At 60.0% G+C, this 15,129-nt stretch overlaps 1 protein-coding gene across 1 annotated transcript in view; it reads left to right on the top strand.

The window, feature by feature from the left end:
• Positions 1–14,037: 14,037 nt before the first annotated feature.
• LOC132406129 (claudin-1-like) overlaps positions 14,038–15,129 on the top strand; it is a 170,799-nt gene continuing 169,707 nt past the window's right edge. The window contains exon 1 of the mRNA XM_059991374.1: positions 14,038–14,266. Coding sequence (XP_059847357.1) covers positions 14,044–14,266 — 223 coding nt within the window. The 5' untranslated portion in view covers positions 14,038–14,043. The remainder of the gene's footprint in view (positions 14,267–15,129) is intronic.

Below are 15,129 nucleotides of genomic sequence, written 5' to 3'. Positions count from 1 at the left end.
GGGGATGGTGACTGGAGAAGGAGGAGGGGAGGGGATTGGGGAGAGATGAGGGAAGGGGGATGGTGAGCAGAGAAGGAGGAGGGGAGGGGATTGGGGAGAGATGAGGGAAGGGGGATGGTGAGTGGAGAAGGAGGAGGGGAGGGGAATGGGGAGAGATGAGGGAAGGGGGATGGTGAGTGGAGAAGGAGGAGGGGAGGGGATTGGGGAGAGATGAGGGAAGGGGGATGGTGAGTGGAGAAGGAGGAGGGGAGGGGATTGGGAACAGATGAGGGAATGGGGATAGTGAGTGAAGGAGGGGAGGGGATTGGGGAGAGATGAGGGAAGGGGGATGGTGAGTGGAGAAGGAGGAGGGGAGGGGATTGGGCAGAGATGAGGGAAGGGGGATGGTGAGAGGAGAAGGAGGGGGGAGGGGATTGGGGAGAGATGAGGGAAGGGGGATGGTGAGTGGAGAAGGAGGAGGGGAGGGGATTGGGGAGAGATGAGGGAAGGGGGATGGTGAGTGGAGAAGGAGGAGGGGAGGGGATTGGGGAGAGATGAGGGAAGGGGGATGGTGAGCAGAGAAGGAGGAGGGGAGGGGGATTGGGAACAGATGAGGGAAGGGGGACGGTGAGAGGAGAAGGAGGAGGGGAGGGGATTGGGGAGAGATGAGGGAAGGGGGATGGTGAGTGGAGGAGGAGGGGAGGGGATTGGGGAGAGATGAGGGAAGGGGATGGTGAGTGGAGAAGGAGGAGGGGAGGGGATTGGGGAGAGATGAGGGAAGGGGATGGTGAGTGAAGGAGGGGAGGGGATTGGGGAGAGATGAGGGAAGGGGGATGGTGAGTGGAGAAGGAGGAGGGGAGGGGATTGGGGAGAGATGAGGGAAGGGGGATGGTGAGCAGAGAAGGAGGAGGGGAGGGGATTGGGAAGAGATGAGGGAAGGGGGATGGTGAGAGGAGAAGGAGGAGGGGAGGGGATTGGGGAGAGATGAGGGAAGGGGGATGGTGAGTGGAGGAGGAGGGGAGGGGATTGGGGAGAGATGAGGGAAGGGGATGGTGAGTGGAGAAGGAGGAGGGGAGGGGATTGGGGAGAGATGAGGGAAGGGGGATGGTGAGTGGAGAAGGAGAAGGGGAGGGGATTGGGGAGAGATGAGGGAAGGGGGATGGTGAGAGGAGAAGGAGGAGGGGAGGGGATTGGGAAGAGATGAGGGAAGGGGGATGGTGAGTGGAGGAGGAGGGGAGGAGATTGGGGAGAGATGAGGGAAGGGGGATGGTGAGAGGAGAAGGAGGAGGGGAGGGGATTGGGGAGAGATGAGGGAAGGGGGATGGTGAGTGGAGAAGGAGGAGGGGAGGGGATTGGGAAGAGATGAGGGAAGGGGGATGGTGAGTGGAGAAGGAGCAGGGGAGGAGATTGGGAAGAGATGAGGGAAGGGGGATGGTGAGTGGAGAAGGAGGAGGGGAGGGGATTGGGAAGAGATGAGGGAAGGGGGATGGTGAGTGGAGAAGGAGGAGGGGAGGGGATTGGGGAGAGATGAGGGAAGGGGGATGGGAGTGGAGAAGGAGGAGGGGAGGGGATTGGGGAGAGATGAGGGATGGGGGATGGTGAGTGGAGAAGGAGGAGGGGAGGGGATTGGGGAGAGATGAGGGAAGGGGGATGGTGAGTGGAGGAGGAGGGGAGGGGATTGGGGAGAGATGAGGGAAGGGGGATGGTGAGTGGAGAAGGAGGAGGGGAGGGGATTGGCGAGAGATGAGGGAAGGGGGATGGTGAGTGGAGAAGGAGAAGGGGAGGGGATTGGGGAGAGATGAGGGAAGGGGGATGGTGAGTGGAGGAGGAGGGGAGGGGATTGGGGAGAGATGAGGGAAGGGGGATGGTGAGTGGAGAAGGAGGAGGGGATGGGATTGGGGAGAGATGAGGGAAGGGGATGGTGAGTGGAGAAGGAGGAGGGGAGGGGATTGGGAAGAGATGAGGGAAGGGGGATGGTGAGCAGAGAAGGAGGAGGGGAGGGGATTGGGAAGAGATGAGGGAAGGTGGATGGTGAGAGGAGAAGGAGGAGGGGAGGGGATTGGGGAGAGATGCGGGAAGGGGGATGTTGAGTGGAGAAGGAGGAGGGAGGGGATTGGGGAGAGATGAGGGAAGGGGGATGGTGAGTGGAGAAGGAGGAGGGGAGGGGATTGGGGAGAGATGAGGGAAGGGGGATGGTGAGTGGAGAAAGAGGAGGGGAGGGGATTGGGGAGAGATGAGGGAAGGGGGATGGTGAGTGGAGAAGGAGGAGGGGAGGGGATTGGGGAGAGATGAGGGAAGGGGGATGGTGAGTGGAGAAGGAGGAGGGGAGGGGATTGGGAGAGATGAGGGAAGGGTGATGGTGAGTGGAGAAGGAGGAGGGGAGGGGATTGGGGAGAGATGAGGGAAGGGGGATTGTGAGCAGAGAAGGAGGAGGGGAGGGGATTGGGGAGAGATGAGGGAAGGGGGATGGTGAGTGGAGAAGGAGGAGGGGAGGGGATTGGGGAGAGATGAGGGAAGGGGGATGGTGAGTGGAGAAGGAGGAGGGGAGGGGATTCGGGAGAGATGAGGGAAGGGGGATGGTGAGAGGAGAAGGAGGAGGGGAGGGGATTGGGGAGAGATGAGGGAAGGGGGATGGTGAGTGGAGGACGAGGGGAGGGGATTGGGGAGAGATGAGGGAAGGGGGATGGTGAGTGGAGAAGGAGGAGGGGAGGGGATTGGGGAGAGATGAGGGAAGGGGGATGGTGAGTGGAGAAGGAGGAGGTGACCGGATTGGGGAGAGATGAGGGAAGGGGGATGGTGAGTGAAGGAGGGGAGGGGATTGGGGAGAGATGAGGGAAGGGGGATGGTCAGTGGGAGGAGGAGGGGAGGGGATTGGGAAGAGATGAGGGAAGGGGATGGTGAGTGAAGGAGGGGAGGGGATTGGGGAGAGATGAGGGAAGGGGGATGGTGAGTGGAGAAGGAGGAGGGGAGGGGATTGGGAAGATATGAGGGAAGGGGGATGGTGAGTGAAGGAGGGGAGGGGATTGGGGAGAGATGAGGGAAGGGGGATGGTGAGTGGTGGAGAAGGAGGAGGGGAGGGGATTGGGAAGAGATGAGGGAAGGGGGATGGTGAGCAGAGAAGGAGGAGGGGAGGGGATTGGGGAGAGATGAGGGAAGGGGGATGGTGAGAGGAGAAGGAGGAGGGGAGGGGATTGGGGAGAGATGAGGGAAGGGGGATGGTGAGTGGAGAAGGAGGAGGGGAAGGGATTGGGAAGAGATGAGGGAAGGGGGATGGTGAGTGGAGAAGGAGAAGGGGAGGGGATTGGGGAGAGATGAGGGAAGGGGGATGGTGAGAGGAGAAGGAGGAGGGGAGGGGATTGGGGAGAGATGAGGGAAGGGGGATGGTGAGTGGAGAAGGAGGAGGGGAGGGGGATTGGGGAGAGATGAGGGAAGGGGGATGGTGAGTGGAGAAGGTGGAGGGGAGGGGATTGGGGAGAGATGAGGGAAGGGGGATGGTGAGTGGAGAAGGAGGAGGGGAGTGGATTGGGGAGAGATGAGGGAAGTGGGATGGTGAGTAGAGAAGGAGGAGGGGAGGGGATTGGGAAGAGAGGGAAGGGGGATGGTGAGTGGAGAAGGGAGGGGGAGGGGATTGGGGAGAGATGAGGGAAGGGGGATGGTGAGTGGAGAAGGAGGAGGGGAGGGGATTGGGAAGAGATGAGGGAAGGGGGATGGTGAGAGGAGAAGGAGGAGGGGAGGGGATTGGGGAGAGATGAGGGAAGGGGGATGGTCAGTGGAGAAGGAGGAGGGGAGGGGATTGGGGAGAGATGAGGGAAGGGGGATGGTGAGTGGAGAAGGAGGAGGGGAGGGGATTGGGGAGAGATGAGTGAAGGGGGATGGTGAGTGGAGAAGGAGGAGGGGAGGGGATTGGGAAGAGATGAGGGAAGGGGGATGGTGAGTGGAGAAGGAGGAGGGGGAGGGGATTGGGGAGAGATGAGGGAAGGGGGATGGTGAGTGGAGAAGGAGGAGGGGAGGGGATTGGGGAGAGATGAGGGAAGGGGGATGGTGAGTGGAGAAGGAGGGGGGAGGGGATTGGGCAGAGATGAGGGAAGGGGGATGGTGAGAGGAGAAGGAGGGGGGGAGGGGATTGGGGAGAGATGAGGGAAGGGGGATGGTGAGTGGAGAAGGAGAAGGGGAGGGGATTGGGGAGAGATGAGGGAAGGGGGATGGTGAGTGGAGGAGGAGGGGAGGGGATTTGGGAGAGATGAGGGAAGGGGGATGGTGAGTGGAGAAGGAGGAGGGGAGGCGATTGGGGAGAGATGAGGGAAGGGGGATGGTGAGTGGAGAAGGAGGAGGGGAGGGGATTGGGGAGAGATGAGGGAAGGGGGATGGTGAGTGGAGAAGGAGGAGGGGAGGGGATTGGGGAGAGATGAGGGAAGGGGGATGGTGAGCGGAGAAGGAGGAGGGGAGGGGATTGGGGAGAGATGAGGGAAGGGGGATGGTGAGCAGAGAAGGAGGAGGGGAGGGGATTGGGGAGAGATGAGGGAAGGGGGATGGTGATAGGAGAAGGAGGAGGGGAGGGGATTGGGGAGAGATGAGGGAAGGGGGATGGTGAGCAGAGAAGGAGGAGGGGAGGGGATTGGGAAGAGATGAGGGAAGGGGGATGGTGAGCAGAGAAGGAGGAGGGGAGGGGATTGGGAAGAGATGAGGGAAGGGGGATGGTGAGCAGAGAAGGAGGAGGGGAGGGGATTGGGGAGAGATGAGGGAAGGGGGATGGTGAGTGGAGGAGGAGTGGAGGGGATTGGGGAGAGATGAGGGAAGGGGGATGGTGAGTGGAGGAGGAGGGGAGGGGATTGGGGAGAGATGAGGGAAGGGGGATGGTGAGTGGAGGAGGAGGAGGGGAGGGGATTGGGAAGAGATGAGGGAAGGGGGATGGTGAGTGGAGGAGGCGGGGAGGGGATTGGGGAGAGATGAGGGAAGGGGGATGGTGAGTGGAGGAGGAGGGGAGGGGATTGGGGAGAGATGAGGGAAGGGGGATGGTGAGTGGAGAAGGAGGAGGGGAGGGGATTGGGGAGAGATGATGGAAGGGGGATGGTGAGAGGAGAAGGAGGAGGGGAGGGGATTGGGGAGAGATGAGGGAAGGGGGATGGTGAGTGGAGAAGGAGGAGGGGAGGGGATTGGGGAGAGATGAGTGAAGGGGGATGGTGAGCAGAGAAGGAGGAGGGGAGGGGATTGGGGAGAGATGAGGGAAGGGGGATGGTGAGTGGAGAAGGAGGAGGGGAGGGGATTGGGGAGAGATGAGGGAAGGGGGATGGTGAGTGGAGAAGGAGGAGGGGAGGGGATTGGGGAGAGATGAGGGAAGGGGGATGGTGAGCAGAGAAGGAGGAGGGGAGGGGATTGGGGAGAGATGAGGGAAGGGGGATGGTGAGTGAAGGAGGGGAGGGGATTGGGGAGAGATGAGGGAAGGGGGATGGTGAGCAGAGAAGGAGGAGGGGAGGGGATTTGGGAGCGATGAGGGAAGGGGGATGGTGAGTGGAGAAGGAGGAGGGCAGGGGATTGGGAAGAGATGAGGGAAGGGGGATGGTGAGTGGAGAAGGAGGAGGGGAGGGGATTGGGGAGAGATGAGGGAAGGGGGATGATGAGTGTAGAAGGAGGAGGGGAGGGGATTGGGGAGAGATGAGGGAAGGGGGATGGTGAGTGGAGAAGGAGGAGGGGAGGGGATTCGGGAGAGATGAGGGAAGGGGGATGGTGAGAGGAGAAGGAGGAGGGGAGGGGATTGGGGAGAGATGAGGGAAGGGGGATGGTGAGTGGAGGACGAGGGGAGGGGATTGGGGAGAGATGAGGGAAGGGGGATGGTGAGTGGAGAAGGAGGAGGGGAGGGGATTGGGGAGAGATGAGGGAAGGGGGATGGTGAGTGGAGAAGGAGGAGGGGACCGGATTGGGGAGAGATGAGGGAAGGGGGATGGTGAGTGGAGAAGGAGGAGGGGAGGGGATTGGGGAGAGATGAGGGAAGGGGGATGGTGAGTGGAGAAGGAGGAGGGGAGGGGATTGGGGAGAGATGAGGGAAGGGGGATGGTGAGTGGAGAAGGAGGAGGGGAGGGGATTGGGGAGAGATGAGGGAAGGGGGATGGTGAGCAGAGAAGGAGGAGGGGAAGGGATTGCGGAGAGATGAGGGAAGGGGGATGGTGAGTGAAGGAGGGGAGTGGATTCGGGAGAGATGAGGAAAGGGGGATGGTGAGTGGAGAAGGAGGAGGGGAGGGCATTGGGAAGAGATGAGGGAAGGGGGATGGTGAGTGAAGGAGGGGAGGGGATTGGGGAGAGATGAGGGAAGGGGGATGGTGAGTGGAGAAGGAGGAGGGGAGGGGATTGGGAAGAGATGAGGGAAGGGGATGGTGAGTGAAGGAGGGGAGGGGATTGGGGAGAGATGAGGGAAGGGGGATGGTGAGTGGAGAAGGAGGAGGGGAGGGGATTGGGAAGAGATGAGGGAAGGGGGATGGTGAGTGAAGGAGGGGAGGGGATTGGGGAGAGATGAGGGAAGGGGGGATGGTGAGTGGTGGAGAAGGAGGAGGGGAGGGGATTGGGAAGAGATGAGGGAAGGGGGATGGTGAGCAGAGAAGGAGGAGGGGAGGGGATTGGGGAGAGATGAGGGAAGGGGGATGGTGAGAGGAGAAGGAGGAGGGGAGGGGATTGGGGAGAGATGAGGGAATGGGGATGGTGAGTGGAGAAGGAGGAGGGGAAGTGATTGGGAAGAGATGAGGGAAGGGGGATGGTGAGTGGAGAAGGAGGGGAGGGGATTGGGAAGAGATGAGGGAAGAGGGATGGTGAGTGGAGGAGGTGTGGAGGGGATTGGGGAGAGATGAGGGAAGGGGGATGGTGAGTGGAGGAGGAGGGGAGGGGATTGGGGAGAGATGAGGGAAGGGGGATGGTGAGTGGAGAAGGAGGAGGGGAGGGGATTGGGGAGAGATGAGGGAAGGGGGATGGTGAGCAGAGAAGGAGGAGGGGAGGGGATTGGGGAGAGATGAGGGAAGGGGGATGGTGAGTGGAGAAGGAGAAGGGGAGGGGATTGGGGAGAGATGAGGGAAGGGGGATGGTGAGAGGAGAAGGAGGAGGGGAGGGGATTGGGGAGAGATGAGGGAAGGGGGATGGTGAGTGGAGAAGGAGGAGGGGAGGGGATTGGGGAGAGATGAGGGAAGGGGGATGGTGAGAGGAGAAGGAGGAGGGGAGGGGATTGGGGAGAGATGAGGGAAGGGGGATGGTGAGTGGAGGAGGAGGGGAGGGGATTGGGGAGAGATGAGGGAAGGGGGATGGTGAGTGGAGAAGGAGGAGGGGAGGGGATTGGGGAGAGATGAGGGAAGGGGGATGGTGAGTGGAGGAGGAGGGGAGGGGATTGGGGAGAGATGAGGGAAGGGGGATGGTGAGAGAAGAAGGAGGAGGGGAGGGGATTGGGGAGAGATGAGGGAAGGGGGATGGTGAGTGGAGAAGGAGGAGGGGAGGGGATTGGGAAGAGATGAGGGAAGGGGGATGGTGAGTGGAGGAGGAGGGGAGGGGATTGGGGAGAGATGAGGGAAGGGGGATGGTGAGTGGAGGAGGAGGGGAGGGTATTGGGGAGAGATGAGGGAAGGGGGATGGTGAGTGGAGAAGGAGGAGGGGAGGGGATTGGGGAGAGATGAGGAAAGGGTGATGGCGAGTGGAGAAGGAGGAGGGGAGGGGATTGGGGAGAGATGAGGGAAGGGGGATGGTGAGTGGAGAAGGAGGAGGGGAGGGGATTGGGAAGAGATGAGGGAAGGGGGATGGTGAGTGGAGGAGGAGGGGAGGGGATTGGGGAGAGATGAGGGAAGGGGGATGGTGAGTGGAGAAGGAGGAGGGGAGGCGATTGGGAAGAGATGAGGGAAGGGGGATGGTGAGTGGAGAAGGAGGAGGGGAGGGGATTGGGAGGAGATGAGGGAAGGGGGATGGTGAGTGGAGGAGGAGGGGAGGGGATTGGGGAGAGATGAGGGAAGGGGGATGGTGAGTGGAGGAGGAGGGGAGGGGATTGGGGGGAGATGAGGGAAGGGGGATGGTGAGTGGAGAAGGAGGAGGGGAGGGGATTGGGGAGAGATGAGGGAAGGGGGATGGTGAGAGGAGAAGGAGGAGGGGAGGGGATTGGGGAGAGATGAGGGAAGGGGGATGGTGAGCAGAGAAGGAGGAGGGGAGGGGATTGGGGAGAGATGAGGGAAGGGAGATGGTGAGTGGAGAAGGAGGAGGGGAGGGGATTGTGGAGAGATGAGGGAAGGGGGATGGTGAGCAGAGAAGGAGCAGGGGAAGGGATTGGGGAGAGATGAGGGAAGGGGGATGGTGAGTGAAGGAGGGGAGGGGATTGGGGAGAGATGAGGAAAGGGGGATGGTGAGTGGAGAAGGAGGAGGGGAGGGGATTGGGGAGAGATGAGGGAAGGGGGATGGTGAGTGGAGAAGGAGGAGGAGAAGGGATTGGGAAGAGATGAGGGAAGGGGGATGGTGAGTGGAGAAGGAGGGGAGGGGATTGGGAAGAGATGAGGGAAGGGGGATGGTGAGTGGAGGAGGAGTGGAGGGGATTGGGGAGAGATGAGGGAAGGGGGATGGTGAGTGGAGGAGGAGGGGAGGGGATTGGGGAGAGATGAGGGAAGGGGGATGGTGAGTGGAGAAGGAGGAGGGGAGGGGATTGGGGAGAGATGAGGGAAGGGGGATGGTGAGCAGAGAAGGAGGAGGGGAGGGGATTGGGGAGAGATGAGGGAAGGGGGATGGTGAGTGTAGAAGGAGAAGGGGAGGGGATTGGGGAGAGATGAGGGAAGGGGGATGGTGAGAGGAGAAGGAGGAGGGGAGGGGATTGGGGAGAGATGAGGGAAGGGGGATGGTGAGTGGAGAAGGTGGAGGGGAGGGGATTGGGGAGAGATGAGGGAAGGGGGATGGTGAGAGGAGAAGGAGGAGGGGAGGGGATTGGGGAGAGATGAGGGAAGGGGGATGGTGAGCAGAGAAGGAGGAGGGGAGGGGATTGGGGAGAGATGAGGGAAGGGGGATGGTGAGTGGAGAAGGAGGAGGGCAGGGGATTGGGAAGAGTTGAGGGAAGGGGGATGGTGAGTGGAGAAGGAGGAGGGGAGGGGATTGGGGAGAGATGAGGGAAGGGGGATGGTGAGAGGAGAAGGAGGAGGGGAGGGGATTGGGGAGAGATGAGGGAAGGGGATGGTGAGTGGAGTAGGAGGGGAGGGGATTGGGGAGAGATGAGGGAAGGGGGATGGTGAGTGGAGAAGGAGGAGGGGAGGGGATTGGGGAGAGATGAGGGAAAGGGGATGGTGAGTGGAGAAGGAGGAGGGGAGGGGATTGGGCAGAGATGAGGGAAGGGGGATGGTGAGTGGAGAAGGAGGAGGGGAGGGGATTGGGGAGAGATGAGGGAAGGGGAATGGTGAGAGGAGAAGGAGGAGGGGAGGGGATTGGGGAGAGATGACGGAAGGGGGATGGTGAGTGGAGAAGGTGGAGGGGAGGGGATTGGGGAGAGATGAGGGAAGGGGGATGGTGAGTGGAGAAGGAGGAGGCGAGGGGATTGGGGAGAGATGAGGGAAGGGGGATGGTGAGTGGAGAAGGAGGAGGGCAGGGGATTGGGAAGAGATGAGGGAAGGGGGATGGTGAGTGGAGAAGGAGGAGGGGAGGGGATTGGGGAGAGATGAGGGAAGGGGGATGGTGAGAGGAGAAGGAGGAGGGGAGGGGATTGGGAAGAGATGAGGGAAGGGGGATGGTGAGCAGAGAAGGAGGAGGGGAGGGGATTGGGGAGAGATGTGGGAAGGGGGATGGTGAGTGGAGAAGGAGGAGGGGAGGGGATTGGGAAGAGATGAGGGAAGGGGGATGGTGAGTGGAGAAGGAGGAGGGCAGGGGATTGGGAAGAGATGAGGGAAGGGGGATGGTGAGCAGAGAAGGAGGAGGGGAGGGGATTGGGGAGAGATGTGGGAAGGGGGATGGTGAGTGGAGAAGGAGGAGGGGAGGGGATTGGGAAGAGATGAGGGAAGGGGGATGGTGAGTGGAGAAGGAGGAGGGGAAGGATTGGGAAGAGAGGAGGGAAGGGGGATGGTGAGTGTAGAAGGAGGAGGGGAGGGGATTGGGGAGAGATGAGGGAAGGGGGATGGTGAGTGAAGGAGGGGAGGGGATTGGGGAGAGATGAGGGAAGGGGGATGGTGAGTGGAGAAGGAGGAGGGGAGGGGATTGGGGAGAGATGAGGGAAGGTTGGATGGTGAGAGGAGAAGGAGGAGGGGAGGGGATTGGGGAGAGATGAGGGAAGGGGGATGGTGAGTTGAGAAGGAGGAGGGGAAGGAAGGTGATCAGTGGGAAGAGGGGATGGGGAGATTGAAGTGTGAGAAGGGAAGCGGTGGTGGGGAGGAGGGGAGGAAGAAGAGAGGAGGGGTTGGAGAATGGTGGAGGGGAATGGGAGAGAGCAGAAGGGAATGGGGTAGGCTGAGGGTAGAGAGGAGGGTGGGTGGGAAGGGGAAGAGGAGTTGGGAAGCGGAAAGGGAGGGGCAGGGTGAGTGAAAGGGGAAGAGAAGGGTGTCGAGGGGAATGGGGAGGGAAGGGGGAGAGGCGAGTGGGAAAGGGGAATGGAGAAGGCAGGGTGAGAGGCGAGTGGGAAAGGGGGATGGAGAAGGCAGGGTGAGAGGGAAGGGGGTTGGGGAAAGGGGGAAAGGGAGGGGATTGGGGTGGGGAAAAGGGGAAAGGAAGGGAGGGGAGAAGCAGAGGAGGAAAGATGAGCAGGAGGTGAGAAGGGGAGGGTGGGGAGAGGCAGAGGGGAGGGCATGAGGAGATGGGGAAGAGGGGTGAGTTGAGATCAGGAGGGAGAGTGAATTGAGGGGGGGTGAGGGGTAGGGGAAGGGAGGGTGTTGGGGAGGAAAGGGGTTTAGGGGAGGGAAGAAGGAAGGGGAAGGGATGGGGCAGGGGAGGTGGAAGGGAGGAGGGAGGGAAGGGAAAAGGAGGGTAAGGGTTCAGGGGAGGAAAGTGGGTAGGATTGAAGGGAGGGGCTAGGGTCAGAGGGGCTTTGAGGAGAGGGGGAAAGGAGGGGAGGAAAGGGGAAAGGAGGGAAGGAAAGGGGAAGGGAGGGGAGGGGGAGGGTGGGTAAGAGGAGAGGGGGATGGGGAGGACAGAGGGGTGGGGTTAGGAGAGTGAAGGGGTTGGAGAGAGGGTCAGTAGGAGGAATGAGGTAAGGGGGATGGGGTGAGGTGAGGGCTGAGTTGGAGAGAGTGGAGGGGAGGGGCGAAGGAAAGGCAGGGAAGGTAATGGGGAGGGAAGAGCAGGTGGGGAAGGGGATCGGGTGGGGAAAGTAATGCGGAGAGGGGGAGGGCATGAGTGGAGGGGAGGGGAGGAGGGAGTGGGCAGGTGAGTGTGGAGGAGGGGAGGGGGAGAGGGAAGGAGAGAAAGGACATGCTGGAGAAGGAGAGAGGAGGCTGCAGATGTGAAGGGGAGGGTGTGAGGTGAGATGAGATCGGAGAGAGTTAAGGAGTGAGGAAGTGTGAGGGGAGAGGGGGAAGGCGAGGGGATTGGAGGGGCAGTGGAGTGGAGGGCGGGGGGGAAGGGAGAGGGATGATGAGAGGGGAGGGTGTTGAGGGGAGAGTGGGAGGGGTGGAGGGGAGGAGAGGGAGGGAAAGAGTTGGAGAGGGTAGGGGAATGGGGAGAGGTGTTTGGAGGGTGCGTGGTGGTTAAAGGGAGGTGAGTAGGGGAGGGGAAGGGGGAGTGGAGGGGCAGGGGAGGAAGGAGAGCGGTGGGTGAGAGAGAGGAGGGGTGTTGAGGAGAGCAGAGGGGTAGAGGGTAGGGGAACAGGGAGGGGGAGAAAGGGGAGGGAAGGGGGAGGTCGGGAGGGAAGAGGAAGGGACAAAGAGAGGGGAAGAGGATGGAGGGAGTAGAGGTGAAGACGAATGTGGAGGGAAGGAGGACGATGGGTTGGGAGCAGAAGACAGGGTGTGAGGGTGGGAATGAGAGGGAGAAAGGGAGAGAGGAAGAGTGGGAGAGGGTGGTAGGGGAGAGCAAATAGGTGAGGGGAGGGGAGGCTGGAGGGAGAGGAGAGAGTGAAAGGGAAAATGCTGAGGGAGGAGGGATCGGGAGATGAGGGAGAGGGGAAGGGGAGATCAGAAATAGGGTGGGCAGGAGGAGGAGCTGGAAGCGGAAATGAGGAGGGAGGGAGCAATGGGGAGGAAGGGAGGGACTGTTGAGGGGGAGGAGAAACGGAGTGTGATATGTGGTAGGAGGGAAGGGGAGTGAGGGAGGAATGTAGGGTAGGATTGTGCAACTGTGTTATCTAATATCTCTGTCAGGTGTGAACCTGAAGCCGTGCGCCTCTCCCCCGCGCTACCTCCAAACACATGACTGTGGCTGGGCAGCGCTCCATGTGTAAATTCTCCAACGATACCTCCACGCTGGGCAAACTGGGAGGTGCGGTGAGTCAGCATTCAGGAGTGAGATAGGACGGCTGGCTGAATCTGCATCAGAGTCAGTCCCATATCACTACAAATGTCTTGAATTTGTTGTTTTGTGACTGCAGTACTTCGCAATACATAATTAAAAAACTATAAATTACACTAAAATATATTTTAAAAATTAAGCTGAAAAGTCGTACAAGAAGGGTAAAATAGTGAGGTGGTGCTCGTGGGTTCATTGTCCATTCAGAAATCTGATGGCGTTGGGTAAGAATCGTCCTCGTTGATGGGAGAAGCGGGAAGAGAGCGTGACCTGAGCGCCGGCGTCCCTAATGGCAGATGCTGAGGCACCTCGATGTTAGCGCCCATCACCAAATTCAGGGACAGCTCCTCTTTCAACCCATCGCTTCTTCGGCCAACTGCCACACGCAGCTGAGCAACTTTGATCTCTTTGCTGTAAACATTGTGTCGAATTTAAAGGTTTTTCGTAACTAATTTTCTACGCCTGTGAGGCTGCCGCTGGTGTTTCATTTGGCCTGTGCACACGTGGACTTGGACTTCGGGTGGGCTGCATTAGGGTTTAGGAGGGCGGGGTATGACTGGGTTGGGCTTTGAGCTCCGGATTAGGGCCAGGGAGGGGAAAGGGTTTGCTGAATCTGTGTGTGTGTGTGGGGGTGGGGGGGTGTCTGGTTGGCTTGTAAGGTGCTCTACGTTTAACATTTAGTGGCGAATGGGAGACCAACATTATCATGCCCTACTGAGTTGGAGTCTGGAGCAAAAAGGCCGGAAGTATACCCACTAAATTCTCCACAAAGAAATCGCATAATATCAAAAAGTCTAATGCTTTTCAGAAAGTCAATGATATTGGATCTAACTAGCCACGTTAAACTGTGTCTGTCCCTTTGCACCTCATAGGAACAGCATTCAAACAGCGTATGCGGCACCCTTCCTTGATACGAGCACTCTCTACAAATACCCGCATCGTGCACTTTAATTCTGAACTATCTTTCTGCAATATAACTTCCTTCCTTTTCTACCCATCTACCAGACGAGTTCCCATCATCCTCTGAATTTTATATAAATGCCAAACTTCCTTTTCCATATCCCAACTTTGTTGTCACAGTGATGGAGTGGACTTTTTCATTATGTCTTTCATGTCCCGTTATGAAATGGCACCACTACATTTATATCCTTCCTTGTACGGAATGTCTGCCATCTCGCTCCCTTCAACCCCGACGTGGACGGGGACCATGAGAAATGTTTCCACAGGCACAGACCCTGCAGCCTCTTCAGATATCGTCCAGTCTCACTAACAATGTCTGGCCTGCAACTTGAAATCCCTATTTTAATAGATGTCAAAACCGAGAAAGAATCGGAGCGCGCAAGTACATCTTCGAACCATTGCCGGGATATAATGGTCGCCTCCGTCTCAGATGTGAATACTAATACTCTGATAAACTTCTCTCAGTAGTCACCCGAAGCATCGGGACAGAAAGAACGACCTGTCACGGACCATCAGTGCAGGTAGATACGCGAGAAAGCATCATTTCTGCCTGTCCCCGCTCGAGAACTTGTGGCGCGCACATGCAAAGTGCTGCCGCTGGTTGAGGGTGGGCGGGGAGACGAGAGGGAGGGGCAGGCTCCTCGGCTCGCTCGCCTCACTCCGCGCCAGATACACGGTTGAGTTATGGCGAACGTGGGCTTCCAGCTGTTGGGCTTCGCACTGGCCTTCATCGGCTGGGTGGCGGTAATCACTAGCACGTCGCTCCCTCAATGGAGGACCTCGTCCTACGCCGGCGACAACATCGTCACGGCCCAGGCCATATACGAAGGGCTTTGGATGTCGTGCGTGGCGCAGAGCACCGGGCAGGTCCAGTGCAAGGTCTACGATTCCATGCTGGAGCTTAATCGTGAGTACGGGGTGGTCTCCGGCTGTCGGCCTCTCGGGGATGGGGGGGTGGGTATTCCCGGACTGGTGCCAGTCCCAGGAGAGGAGGGAAGGGAGCGTCCCAGGCGATGTGGTCCCGGGGAGAGTGGAGGGGGGGGGTGCACTCCGGGAGAGGAGGGAAGGGAGCGTCCCAGGCGATGTGGTCCCGGGGAAAGTGGAGGGGGGGGTGCATTCCGGGAGAGGAGGGAAGGGAGCGTCCCAGGCGATGTGGTTTCGGGGAGAGTGGAGGGGGGGTGCACTGCGGGAGAGGAGGGAAGGGAGCGTCCCAGGCGATGTGGTCCCGGGGAAAGTGGAGGGGGGGTGCATTCCGGGAGAGGAGGGAAGGGAGCGTCCCAGGCGATGTGGTTTCGGGGAGAGTGGAGGGGGGGTGCACTCCGGGAGAGGAGGGAAGGGAGCGTCCTAGGGGTGAGTGGAGGGGGGGTGCACTCCGGGAGAAGAGGGAAGGGAGCGTCCAAGGCGTTGTGGTCCCGGGGAGAGTGGAGGGGGTGCACTCCGGGAGAAGAGGGAAGGGAGCGTCCCAGGCGTTGTGGTCCCGGGGAGAGTGGAGGGGGTGCACTCCGAGAGAGGAGGGAAGGGAGCGACCAAGGCGTTGTGGTCCCGGGGAGAGTGGGGGGGGTGCACTCCGGGAGAGGAGGGAAGTTTCCTGGACTGGTCCCGGTCCGAGACCCGGGGGATCGGCGCCTCGGACGAGTCCAGCTGCCGAGGTGAAGGAAAGGGAACGTCCCAGGCTCTTGGAGGGGAAGGGATATCTCAGTCCAGGGGAGAGTTAAGGAGGCTGCTCCAGGATGTCCGTGTCCCGAATGGAAGGGTTTGAGGTGCCACGGA

The sequence above is a fragment of the Hypanus sabinus genome, chromosome 2 (assembly GCF_030144855.1).
Source record: "Hypanus sabinus isolate sHypSab1 chromosome 2, sHypSab1.hap1, whole genome shotgun sequence".
NCBI lineage: Eukaryota > Metazoa > Chordata > Chondrichthyes > Myliobatiformes > Dasyatidae > Hypanus > Hypanus sabinus.
The sequence above is the reverse complement of the archived record's forward strand: the minus strand, read 5'-3'. Positions and strand labels throughout refer to the sequence as shown.